The following is a 13,667-nucleotide window of genomic DNA, read 5'->3' on the forward strand; positions in this document are numbered from 1 at the left end:
AAACATGAAATCAGGGAAGTGATAGAACCAGATCTCACCGCTACTTGGTGAAAGGATTATAGAGAATGGACTGTAAGGAGACCAACCTGGAAAGCATTACATCCACCCTTAGACTGTGAGTGTGACCCCTTACACTAAATAGCTCTGACCCAAGAGGTAAAAAGTCTGACTCTGAGCCATCACCCACTCTTCTGGCATTGTAGTTGCTGCCAAACAGCTTTGCAGTCGTTACATAATATCAAGCAGATGGAAAAGTTCTGGAAAGGAAACTACACAATGTTCTAAAAGAAAGCCAAAAAAAAAAAGTACAATACAGCAACATCTGATATTTGCTGTAGCCATCTCACTTTTACTGAAATTCCTATCCATATAAATCAATCGTTGACCACTTGCGTGGATACCTTTTATTTTCATCCTCTTTTCCACATGGTATGTAGAAAATGCAGTTAATTGTCCTAATTTTCCATCATCTTCATTTATGAGTTTTCAGCACACTTTCCAATCCTCCCTTAATTGTCCTCTGCTTTAAATGTACAAGTTAGTTCTCATGTTCTTTTACTCTTTCAGATGAAATCTCCCAATCTTAAATTGAGAGCTTTCTGGGGCTAAAATATCCTATCTTTGGATTCCTGTAATTTCACATCTTGAAGACACAAAGGCTCATCTGATTAACTATTGAGTCAACTTCCCCTTTGATGAAAAGACTAAATATCTTCTGGGTCCCATGAACCTGATGTTTAATTCATGGGCTGGCTCATTACTCATTTGTGTTTGAGTTTTATCATTTTCACTCATGTCTGGACTGTATGAATGCATGTGGGCATATTTTATACATTAGTTTATACAAAATTAAATATCTTTACTAGCTGCCAAATGTCTTGTTACTTTCCTTCTATAATCAGTTCTTTTCACTAACAACTTCCAAATGGAGTCTAATTTCTTACCAATGTGTATACATTTATAAACTAATAAGAAAAGTAATGGAGAGCAGAGCAAAGATTACCATTATCATAATTCATGCACACACCCAGTAAAGAACTTAAGCCATTATGAATAAATTGTTTTATTGTCAAGTATAATTAAAATATCAGTAGATTCTGAAATGTATTTTCTTATCCATCCATTCATATACACACACATAATTTTTTACGGCAGGTAAGAGAGTCAATTGTGTTGTGTTTTAAAGATTTTTCTGTTAGTACTAACTTAGCAAAGCACACATTACTAGTTCTACCAGTTATACTAAACTCTTTTGAAAAGCAGCAGCAATCTCCTAGCAAAGATTTCTTTGTTTTGTTAGTTAATATTCTCTTCTTGGTTCATAATTTGTTGTTACCTATATGCTCCTTTTTCATTTTAAATTTATCTCCTCTTTTTCCATGTCAGCTATTAGGTGTCCAGAGCCTTGTGTTTTATTTAACCAATGCCCACAATTTCTCCATTTCTCAAATGCTCTCCAATCATTGCTTTAAAATATTTCAGGCTCAACTTGACCTTTAATGATGAGTAATTTTACTAACTTATTTCCTCAGTTTTCTCCTGACCTCATGTCTTATTACTCTGTCTCAAGGATCCTGCTTCACCGACCTACAGTGTGGCTCTTACTTGATTCCCTTGTGAACAACAGCGCTTGGCATTCTTTTCTTAAATGACTGCCAACGGAACCTATTAAATCTAGCACCTTTTCAAATCCTTTAGTTGGTCAATCAACTTGAAGTATAGGAAATTACACGCACACGGTTTCTACTGAATATGACCTTAAGCTGCCATCTTTCCCAGAAAATTTTGTTTCCACTGGAGACATTTTATTTATTTTGGCTCATTTATAGCATGTTTAAAAACAAAAACAAAAAACAAAAAACAAAAAACAAAAAACCTCTGTTAAAATGCTGATCCATATCCCAACCACATTTGTGGTTATAAAGGAGAGTAACATAGAGCCCAGCTATGATGTGAATCTGAGACTACAAACAACCGACCCAGAACTAGCTTGGTCATCAAGTTTGAGACTTTTCCCTTTGAAATAGATTTAATGCAACATTCCATTTTGACCACTAACAATAAATTACATATGCCTTGGTTTTCAGAGATTATATTAAAACATCTTAGCTCAACTTGTTTTTCAGTGAATCATATTCTACTTTAGGCCAAATTTGGACCCTTTTTCAACATATCTCTCTTCTTTTTCTTTCTCTTTCTACAATTGTAACATCAATTTACAACTGTCAAAAAGAGAAAAAGCAGCAGTTTCTTTGGCATCTCAAAAAGATAAAATAGCCCAGCCACAGGACCTAGAACAGCAAAATAAATGTTTTTACAAAACTCTCCTACAAACTTTGAAAGCTTCATTTTAAATGTGTTACTGGAGAAAAGAGCACAATGGCTTAACTCAGAAAATTTTCCTTTGGCAAGATATGGTTTGAGTATGATTTAAAAGGACTGGTTCTACCTTGCACTGTTATCCAAACAGAGGTACTCTCTTGGGTCAGCAGCACTAGCATTGGTTGTTTTGACACCTTTGTCAATAAATAAGCCAGCCTGGAAAATATAATAATGGACTGAAATGAATATGAATCCCAAGTTATATACATATATAATGATTCATGAAAATCAGTTTCAGATCATCACATCTACCAAAAGAGGAGGGAGGAGGTATAAACAGCAAAACAAAGGTATTGCAAAAACATCTACTTTACTGTATATTTTTATAATTTTATTTATTTGGTCATTCATTAAACATTTATTTAGTGCCCACCTTAAAGTACGCACTAAGCATTATATATCAACCAGAAAACCATGGTCTTTGCTGTTACTGACACATAAACCATCAGGAAGACATGCACTCAAATAAACAATTATAATCCAATAGGACAAATATACATCAAAGGCAGGAGATGATGCTTTGGCAGCACATAAGAAAGACACCAAGATGAGACTTTTTGTGAAGGTGGGAGAGAGAGAATTCAAGGAATGTCTCCTAAAAGAAGTGATGTTCTAAAGCTGAAATTTGAAGGATGGGGAGGAATTAACCACACGAAAGAACAGGTCAGGGATGAAGGTCAGGGAGTAGGTGGGAAACAGCTGAAGAACCCAGAGGAAAGTACTCAAGGGAATCATTTGAACAAAAAGTCTAGAGATGAAAGAAAGCATGGCACATCTGAGGGAAAAAACATCCCATATAGGAAATGTAAGGAGGGAGGAAAGTTAAGAAAGAAGAACAAAGAGAAGCAAATGCCAGATGATGCACAGCTGATACACTGAAGAGTCAAGACAAAGGGACTTTGAATAATAGCAATGTAGTCAAGTGCATTTTAAGAAAGAATACTGTAACTACACGGTGGATGATGGATTAGAAAGGGACAAAAGAAGAGCTAAGAGGAAAAATAGGAGATGACTACAGTAATCCAGAAGAGAAATAAAGATGACCTAGACTTGTGGCAGTAGTAACAGGAAAAATAGAGTGGGAACTCTTTACTAGGTAGAACTGATACCATTTAGTAATTAACAAAATGTCTAAGGGCGAGCAATAAAGGTTCATGTATTTCTAATTTGGGCAATTAGGTGGCTAGAGGCTTCATTCACTGAAACAGAGATACAGAAATGAGTCTGTGGATGAAGATAAGGATTTTCCTGTTGAACACATTTTATTTATGTGTCCCTGAGACATCTAAATGGTACTCAGCAGGCAGTCAGACAGATATTGTTCTGGATTTAATTTAAACATAATCATCCACTCATTGCTTAGATCTAATATTTTAAAAATTAATAGAGTAGATTACTACATGTCCTCATGGTATATGACATTTAAAAAATTGATTAGAATAAGGTGTTTTTTGTAATACCACTTATAATTAGAAAATTTTAAGAATTTCCATTTTAAAGTGTTGCTTTCAATCATTATTAGCCATAATCAACTATTCAGCTCACAAAAACCATAATTCTGTATAAAGTTTTTCCCTCCCTCAAGTCTTCATCAAATGATTCTAAGTTCTTCAAATTATATGACACTTAGGTTTTTAAAGGATCCTCTGAATATCGTAAATGGAAAGTATTAATTGAATTTTGATGTGGATCAAAGAATCTGGGCACTGAATCTATCGTATAATGAAAATATCAAGATGCCTTATAAGCATAAAATGAACCAGATGTATTTATCACCAGGGAGGTAGGAATGAATGCCAAATGTCACGGAAATTAGAGTTCCTAAATGGCCTTTAGTTTACTTGACCTGTATCATTTTAAATTAGGTCAAATATTCTTAAACTAGATTTCACCATTTACATAATTAGTATTAAATGTCCAAAGGACATCCTATCAGCACTGAGAGAAGAGAGAAAATATGCTTTTTAACCCCTAGAAGCATATTATCTAATGCGTATGTTCTTAGAAACATGTAATGATGATATTAAAGACTTCTAAGAAGGTAAGGGGAAGGAAGGAAGAGGATGAGGACTCACAGGTCAAGTCCAATACTACAATTGTTCAGATTGCATATGCACGTGTGCACTAGCATATATTCCTCTGTGTGTATAAGCAGAAATCTGTCTATACACTCTGAACATGGCAGTGTTAGGAGGCTGCTTTTTCATTCACGAATTATTTTCTCTGATGACACATTCTACCTAAAACTGGTATTTCTCAGTTGTAATCACAGTAGTCTATCCTTTACACTGTAAATCATATGTACTGATTGTTAAAAACTTAGGAACCTACCTTAAAATTTGAATGGACCCTATTGTTATAAAATATTCCCAATGGAGTGAGTTCTGGTTTCGCTAAGAGCTGTAATCCACTGGATTCCCCTGTGGGTTCCTTGTGAAATAAATACCATATTCCAGCATCCTATAATTAAAATGGCAAAATCAGAAAAAAAAAAAGGGCAAAATCAGTAAAAGCCTTCTTTATAAAACCACTCTGTGAAACACCTTCACATAAACTAAGCACTTCACAAACAAGTTCAATCTTTTTAATACTAATTATTCATTGCTTCAAGTTCAGAATCAACTCTATAAAATTGTGCACTAATCCAGCACCCTCAGAGCAGCATCTTAGGCTTTAAAAAAAAAGAAACAAATTTTAATTTTGCTTGTAAGATGGGACCAAAGACAGAAATAATTGGCTGACACCAAAATTTACTTTCAAAATAACTTTCCCATCATTACCTACTTTAAAAAGTTATGCAGAATTAGAACCAAACAAGCCTCCCTTCCTTCCATGTGACCAGGACAGCACAGCCTTTTAGCAATACGGTGTTTTTTCTGTTTACCTTCAAACCTGATCAATAGATGAGTCATACCTATTAAACAACTATCCACCAGCATGTAGAGCTCACTGACTTCTTTCAAACAACTCCAATACACTTCCTGTCCCAAGGCAAGTTTTTGCCAAAGAGAAAAAACCACCACATGCATGAATCAGGATGCTGTCTCAGTCTGGGTCCTGCCTGTTCAATTTCAGTGTAATTTACCTTAACCAGAACATTTCTGACACTCAATGAGATATAAAAATTGAAATGAAATATTCCTAATTTTTTAATTTACAATTCAATTAAAAACCAGCCTAATGTGAAGGACTTCACACTGTTTAATTAAACAGGTTGTTGTACAACTCAAATATACAGTCCAAAGGTATTGATTCAAATTTAGCCAACATTTATTTATTGCCCAGTATATGCCAGGTGTACAATAAAGACTGTTCTCAAAGAATTCATAGTCTAATGGGAAATACAGAGTGAACTAAAATATAATATATGTAATAAGTTCCATATTAGTTGTAACAAAGTCCTTTAGGAGCACAGAGAGGCAAATTGTGGAAAGCATATATACCTACACACCAAAATGAATGCAATATTTAGCATTGTTCCGTGATAAAATTTTCCAGATGGGTCTTAATAAAAAAAACTACTCTGAACAATGTGTTTGGCACTACTCTTTTGGGCACAAAGCAGAGCTAGAAGGCTGTGAAGAAGGCTCCATACCATAGCCCTGTAAGCTGAGGGCAGAGTGAACCCTCCCAGGATGCAATGGAATTTGGAATTGGGGATGGAAGAAGAGGGGTAAGGAGGTAGCAGCACTGTGGTGTCAAAACAGGTGAAGGGAGCTTTGTAAAAAGGCAGTGGAAAGGTACAAGAAGGGGTTTGATCTACTTTGGGAGCAAAGTCCTTGCCAAAACATGAGCTTTACCAGAACAGTTTTTCTAGAGAGAAAAAGAAAGAACTCACACAATGAAAAGGAAGAAGAACATATATGAGATGGAAAAGAGAGTGACCTGCTTTCTCCTTTTCTCACATGAGCCCCAGTAAGGATTTCTGGCAACCTCACCTTATATTTTTCATGGACTATTTGCAATTTGCTTTGATCTTCAACCCATGACTTCTGAAAATAGCTGAAAGGAATCTCTGCTCTGGCTGTTCATTTGTAATGTAACATAGATCAGAAGACGATCCTGGAGTAAGACTGCACATCAAATTCTCGGTCATCTTTACCCAAAATCTCACCTTCCAGTAAGAAACTCTCGACATAAATCCCATATGGGCTCAACAAATATTTGATGAAAAATAAATGAATAGAAGCCTGAAATGATTAAATGTCCAGGTCTCTATCCTGTCAAATAAGAATTTTATGTTTTATGTTTTTAAGAAAAATCATGGATGTGAATTCCATCCTTACCTAGTGATACCTGTTTTTTTGGTTATCTTTAAGAGATACTCCCTTCAACCAATTTTTTACTTCATCCTGTAAAACAATGCTAGGTGTTTCTTCCCTTTTCAAAATTTTAATAGCCTTTAATGTATACATGTGAATATACAGGTTTTGCTGCAAAGCTCATATTTCTGTACTGCTGTTTTCAATACAGATATAACTCCACAGGATTGTCTTAAAGATTCATTTTTACATTATAGATTAGCAGTTTGAAATATACTCAATTATAAATGCAAATTTCTTCAAGCTAACCCTGGAGTCATTTCTGTCACCCAAAAGTAGTTCATTTATTCTAAGTCATCCCTGTGTATGTGAAACAATTAAGGCACACAGTTAATTTAAGGCACACAGTTGAGTTTAGCTGCTTTACCAAGGAGATGAAATCCTTAAGTTTACACAATCCTTGCATTTAACAAAAGGACGTGCCCCTTTGACCAGAATGACCATTGTCATAATATTCTACAGAATAATCCATTCCCATAAGGCTTTCTTTGCTCATTAATATGACTGAACTAGAAGGAGCCAGAAAGATTGTACATAATACACTAAAAGCACTCTGAAGATGACAGGGTACCCCTATTTATTAGCTCACCTCTTTTCCTCCACTTGGCATCTGTCTTACTACACTCATAACAGTAACTGGCACAAATGATTTAGAAGAAACAGAAGAACCATCTCAACCATAGCTTGCTCTCAACGAAATAAGCAGTACCAGAAATCAAGGTCGTGCTTAAGTCAGATTACCACATACTACACTGCATATATATAAACCAGAATACTTACAAACAGGAATACAAAAAAACTGAAAGCACTTTAATATCATTTACCTGTGAGCCTGCCGCTGCATTGTTAATCAGATTATTGTTGGGATGAGCAATCCAGAAAGTTGAAACAGCCCTGAAAGGCATTTTTTAAGGTGATTGAAACATTCGTCAGGAAAAATCCCACCTATTAAAAACCTCTCCCCAAAATGTCTTCTGCAAAAGCCAGCAGGCCTTGACCATCACATGTGAGTTTTTTACTCCACCAATTACTCACATACAGTCAGTGGCAGGCACAGGGACGTAATTTCCAAACACTTTTTCCCGCATGGTGGTGCACATGGAGTTATTCCTATCAGTGGGAAGGAGGGTGCCTGGTTTGGTGAGGAGTCCCAGATTGTGGAACAAAGTGTTTCTCTGTTCAATACCATCTTCCAAAAAGAAACAATGACCTAGTGTGTCAAACCCGATGGTGTCTTTTATCTGCAGAAATAGAAGTGTATAATGTCATTGGTAACAAGACTGATTGTGGTTTAAGTGACAACTGCTATTCATGAGGCATGCTCAGTACAAAAACAAAAAAGAAGTTTTAATCTTTGCTGATGGGGGAAAGTCAAATGTCAGTGTTTACTGATCTCTTAAGCGAACAGAAAAAAAACAGCACAATTTTCAGTAAAAGGAGAATGGAGTAAGACATGTGGTATAATACCTTACTTATATAAAATTAAGAAGTCATGAGAATGAAGAAGAGAGAACTGTTTCAATAATACGCATCAACATAACATAAGGCTACTTACCAGCAAGCCATTTGTCCCATGCACAGTGATGCACCTTGAGAAGCTGTGATGAATAGATAGGCCATCCACGAATGTTGCGTGTCTGTACCCTCCCTTATAATCCACGTCTCCACACAGGTGAAAATGAACAGGATACCGCCCCAGGTGCTGCTGACCCATGTGTTTCAATTCCACATGAGAAAGATGGACTGAAGTAAAATTTTTCTTTATCTATAAGACAAGACAACCAAAATCACACTAATATATAAGTAAAGTAGCTTAAGCAAAGTAGCAAAAAATATTGTTTTAATAGAAAATATCTGAAGGAGATTAGGCACTAAGGCATTTTTCTTTCGCATACTGTTTAGCTGGATCCCCAGTTTATAATTTAGCAAATGCTTCTATACATAAGTGAGTATTTTAAGAGTAATAAAAATAGCCTCCTATTAGGAATAAAAGGAAATGCAACCAGGAAAGATACAGAAATGATTTCTGTATATATGTCTGGATTTGTTCAAACATTTTAGTCATTTCCAATCTCATCTTGTTCTTTCATTTCTATAATTGCCACCATAGTTTGATAAATGATTATTTCTAAATCCTCCCTCAATGTTTTAGTTAGCACATAATGTTGTTTACTTCATTCTTTTTAAAAATGCTTCTTTGATCCACAACTTTAGCACTCAATATTTATAAACACTGGATTTTCAATCCTACTACTAAAAACAAAGAAATAACACTGACCAACATTTCAGAAATCAGTGTAACAGAAATGATGCTAACAATAATAGCCTACTCAATGCACAAAAGGTGATTTTAAGACACATGTCGCAAAAATGCAGCCCAGGAGTCCAATAGATTAGTACATAGAGCAATGCTCAATACTGAATAAAAATCTGCATTCAAAAAATACTTTTACAGAAACATATTTTATATGTGTACGTTACTACTGCCTGCCCTTTCATAATATCATGTTTTAAAAAAAACCATGGAGATTGTCTTACTAAGTGAAGTAAGCCATAAATGAAAAGAAAAATTCCATATGATATTACTTTTATGTGGAATCTGAAAAAAATGACACAAATGAACTTAATTGCAAAACAGAAACAGACTCACAGACACAGACAACAAACTTACGGTTACCAGGGCAAAAGGGGTATGGAGTGGACGGATACATTGCGAGTTTGGGATTTGCAGATACTAACTACTAAATATAAAATACATAAACAACAAGGTCCTACTGTATAGCACAGGGAACTATATTCAATATCTTGTAACAGGCTATAATGAAAATATGAAAAGGAATATATATATATATATAATGTATATAACTGAATCACTATGCTGTACACCAGAAATTAATACAATATTGTAAACTGACTATACTTCAATTTTAAAAAGGCAAAAAATAATTTTGATAAAAAAAATTTTAAAAACCCAATTGATTCTTTCAGAGATGCATGATACCAAGATTACTGGGTTTTTTAGTTCATATAATTGGTTCTTCCCAATGTAAACTGATTTAATTCTTTGTGGGACAATTCTTAAATGGTTTAACCATGGATCCAAATCAATTAAATGAAGATACAACTTTATCTTTTAATTATCTAAAATCTCACTGTTATAGATAGAGAAATAAAATATGATTTCAATAGCCATACAGATCTCATTCCTAAATTTGAAAGTTTTTTCAAACATGTACTTAGCAACCAGGGTTTCAAAGAGTTCATTAAATCCTTTTGCCTACCATGACATGTCCCCCAAAGGTATCATAATCAAAGAATTGGCACTGGTTTTCACCGTAGCATGAGTCTTCCATTTCTCCTTGGATTACAACATTCCGGGTAAGAATTCCAACCTCAGCTCTCATGTCTACACCGTCTACAATCTCACCCATGTGCAGGAACTTAGGGGTTTCTGGTTGATGAGGGAAAGGGAAAAAGAATATTAGAAAAAAGAAAGTATAAAACTCATCTCAAAAAGACGTTCTCTTTATTCTGTAACTCCAGGACATTATCAAAACTTACTGTTTGCTTCCATTCTTCAATACATCAGAACCAGACTCCCAGGAAGGAAAGATTTTAAGAAATTATGTAGCCTAATCACCCACTCAAGGCTTTAACCCTCATTACCAACTATCAAACCCATACACAGAGAGCTTGCTCTTCTCTGAACAGCACCCAATAACCTGGAATCTAAGAACCCATGCTCTCTCTCTTTCTGGTTCCCATCCACATGCTCTTGTTCTACTCCCTTGAGGACCTATGAAGACCCAAATGCATGTTGAATCCAGGAAAACTAATGGTTTTGTAGATGCTGATAACAAAGTGTCCAGTTGTTTTTGCTTTTACTTCAAAGTTAAAGCAATCTGCATTTGGACACTAACAGTACAGAAGTTACCATCTTGTCTTTCCCACTTCTTATTTTATTATTATGCATTTAAAAAATTCCCACTGTTATTGGAAGCTTAGGAACACTTTAATAGTGAGTTTTTATATGATGTCTTTATGATATAAACTCAGAAAAGAAAAATACAAATAAATCAAGGAGTTGAGATCATGGAGATTCATTATCACATAGACTTGTTAACAAGAGTAGGAATTTCCAAACAAAATTAATGTCAGATAGTATCATGGTTTTTTAGCTTTTTGTTGTCTACTTACGCCTTGTATTGTCAAGAAAGAAAAGTACAACACTGAATGAAGCAGGAAAAAAGTGCCAAGTGAGCCAATCCTATTTTTTTTTAAATCAAAAAATTTTCCTTCAAACTTCAAAGCTCTAAATTACCCATTGAGTGAGTACCTAATAAAGTTATTATAAATCCTTTTGTTTTGTGTCATAAATGTATAATCTTTATTACAGAAGCAAGGAAAGCAATATAATGAGTAAAATGCCCAATGAATTCCATAATTGAGGCAATGGAGGAAGAAGCTTTCCCTATTACCAGGCTCAAAACAAGTACCTGGTAAATGTCAGTCATTCTTTCTAAACACAGCTTACAGTAAGAATCTCATTGTACACTGCTCTCTCTCAAGAAATGTATTATTCAAGATTATGATGGGAAATGTAGTTTTATAAAAAATACCTCTTTAGCTTTATTTATTGGTGAGATCTACTTTTTGCCAAGAAAATAGATACTCAAAAACCATGATTTTCATTTTCCATTTTCTGATTTAAAAAAAAGAAACACTTCTATTTAAAAAATAAATCCAGTTTACTATTATTTGATAGTGGAGAATTAATAAAAAAGAAGTTAGAAAGGATTTTGGAAAAATCAATCCATCTAGTCTACATCTTTTCTTTTTAAGCATAGAAACAGGCACAAAAACACTGATTTGTCTTCTATATATCACTAGTAGCAACATTACTGCTCAATGACTACTTGAATCTAACATCCTCTGAGATTCTAGTGTTCAAAGCACCCCACTGCTAAGACCTTCAGTATTGATGATGATAATGATGGTGGTGGTGGTGATGACTGAAGGGAAAAAAAAGAATTCCAGGAATCAAATCTCAAGAAGAGTGTTTCCCAAGAAGCATCCTAAGCAGTCTGATGATACCTTTGACTTTGACCTGGAAGCGGCTGCACTCGGGACAGGGGAGAAGAGTGAACTCCTCTGCTTGGTACATGGAGTAGTCTGTACTTGCAACCACAATCTGGTCTCCGGGTTTCCAGCTACTAACATCATCCAGCAGGTGAAGCTTTACTCCATCCACGACCTCTACCCAGAAACCTGAAAGAGAAACACCTAGACCAAAAAGCAAGAAAAAAAGAGTTGTTTTTTTTCTCTTAAATTAACCCCCTCACTGATTCACAAATCAAAAGTTCAGATAAACACAAATCAGCTAATTTTTACTAATGCAAACCATGTGTCAGTCATTCTACAGATACTAATGATAAAAAGATGAAAATATAAATCCCTGCCCTCCAGGGAGAAAGCTCCATGCACCCCTAACAATGACAGAATATAAGGTGTCAATTCAATAGAATATTACTTTATAATTTTGAAGAAGGCTCCCAATCCCCAAATCTCTTGCTGTACTTCAACTCAGAGCTAAAACTGTAATACTGCTTCCACACCATCCTAATATGTAATAAGAACACATCACACTCAGGTAGAAGCTGCCAAACACAGAATAGGTCTTTAATAAGACTCGATGCTTCAATTTAATCTACACACAGGACAACAGGTAGGAATTAGCACATATACAATCTTAAGAATAAAAGCTTGCCGTATGCAATCTCTCATTTCTGGGCCTTTGCTCATCCTTTAGTATTTATCTACAGTATCCTTCCACTCTTAATTTACCAACCAAGGTACTATTCATCTTATAAAGTTCAGGAGAATCTTTAAGGACTTCCCCAACACCCTTGCTGGAAGTAACCTTTCTCTTCAGCATTCTCTTTCTAGTATTCTCTCTGGTATGATTCATATCATTCCAACAGGAAGACAGCTCTCCTCCTTGGAAGCTACATCAGTGAAGGCAGCAAAGTACATCCATCAGTATATTCACTGCTCTGTTTCATAGTGCAGACTCATAGATGTCTGCTGAAGAGAGGAGTGTTCCCACTATGATCTGCAACGTGACCTAAAGGCCACATCATAGTGCCCCAGTCCAGCTCAGCGCCTTTCCTGGGATAACGTCAGCTGTGCAATCCAGGGGCTACTAATTATTGATCTCTCCTAATACCTCCTTTCGAAATTCAGAGTTGGTTCCCAATTAGGCAGATGAAAACTGAAAAGTTGGTCCAATTTATATCCATAACTTACACTCTTTAACATGCAACCAAGTGTGGAAGTGTTTCTTGCTTCTAAAATGTCCATGATATAATCTGTCGTCATCTAAAAGTTGATTCAATGCAAATGAATATGGAATAGATGGAAGCTATGGAAAATATGGAAATGTGGGAACACATCACATTTCAAAGATCTGTTTACTAACTATCTGTACTTCACTATTATCCTTCTAACAGGCAAACGCTTCTGAGGCTACTTCAAGATACTGACTCTAAAAGCTGATGAAAGAAGTAAAAAAGACACATTCACTTAGAGTAGGGGAATCAAAAACAGGGAAATTCACACAAGGAATAATCCAAATATCCTTACAGTCTTGAGCCAGCTATCCTGATAAAATGTAACCTGAGAAAGTCTTCAATTCTGTTCCTTTAGACTCTATCTATCATGCTTTTCTGTTTCTACAAAGCACCAAAAGGGAACCTAATAAATACGAACTGTTTTCTTTTTTATGTTTCTTGCATGCAGATACTAAAGCCATTAATAGAATTTTGTCTAAATGCTTAATAACTAACAGTAAGGACAGCTAACAGTTGTTAGGACTTCACATGTATAATAACTTCTCATCAAGACAACTCTGAGAAATAGGAACTATTACATGCATTAGAGATGAAGAAAGCAAAGGTTAGGGAG

At 35.2% G+C, this 13,667-nt stretch overlaps 1 protein-coding gene across 6 annotated transcripts in view; it reads right to left on the minus strand.

The window, feature by feature from the left end:
- Nucleotides 1–13,667, minus strand: part of CEMIP2 (cell migration inducing hyaluronidase 2) — a 79,964-nt gene that overhangs the window by 29,124 nt on the left and 37,173 nt on the right. For all 6 annotated transcript variants that reach the window (XM_031449864.2, XM_031449861.2, XM_031449858.2 and 3 more), the window contains exons 6-12: nucleotides 11,799–11,987; nucleotides 9,986–10,155; nucleotides 8,260–8,469; nucleotides 7,740–7,945; nucleotides 7,529–7,598; nucleotides 4,714–4,842; nucleotides 2,450–2,538 (exon numbers count right to left, since the gene is read on the minus strand). In XM_031449864.2, the coding sequence (XP_031305724.2) occupies nucleotides 2,450–2,538; nucleotides 4,714–4,842; nucleotides 7,529–7,598; nucleotides 7,740–7,945; nucleotides 8,260–8,469; nucleotides 9,986–10,155; nucleotides 11,799–11,987 (1,063 nt within the window). The remainder of the gene's footprint in view (nucleotides 1–2,449; nucleotides 2,539–4,713; nucleotides 4,843–7,528; nucleotides 7,599–7,739; nucleotides 7,946–8,259; nucleotides 8,470–9,985; nucleotides 10,156–11,798; nucleotides 11,988–13,667) is intronic.

This window comes from Camelus dromedarius, chromosome 10 (assembly GCF_036321535.1).
Source record: "Camelus dromedarius isolate mCamDro1 chromosome 10, mCamDro1.pat, whole genome shotgun sequence".
In the NCBI taxonomy this organism is placed as follows: domain Eukaryota; kingdom Metazoa; phylum Chordata; class Mammalia; order Artiodactyla; family Camelidae; genus Camelus; species Camelus dromedarius.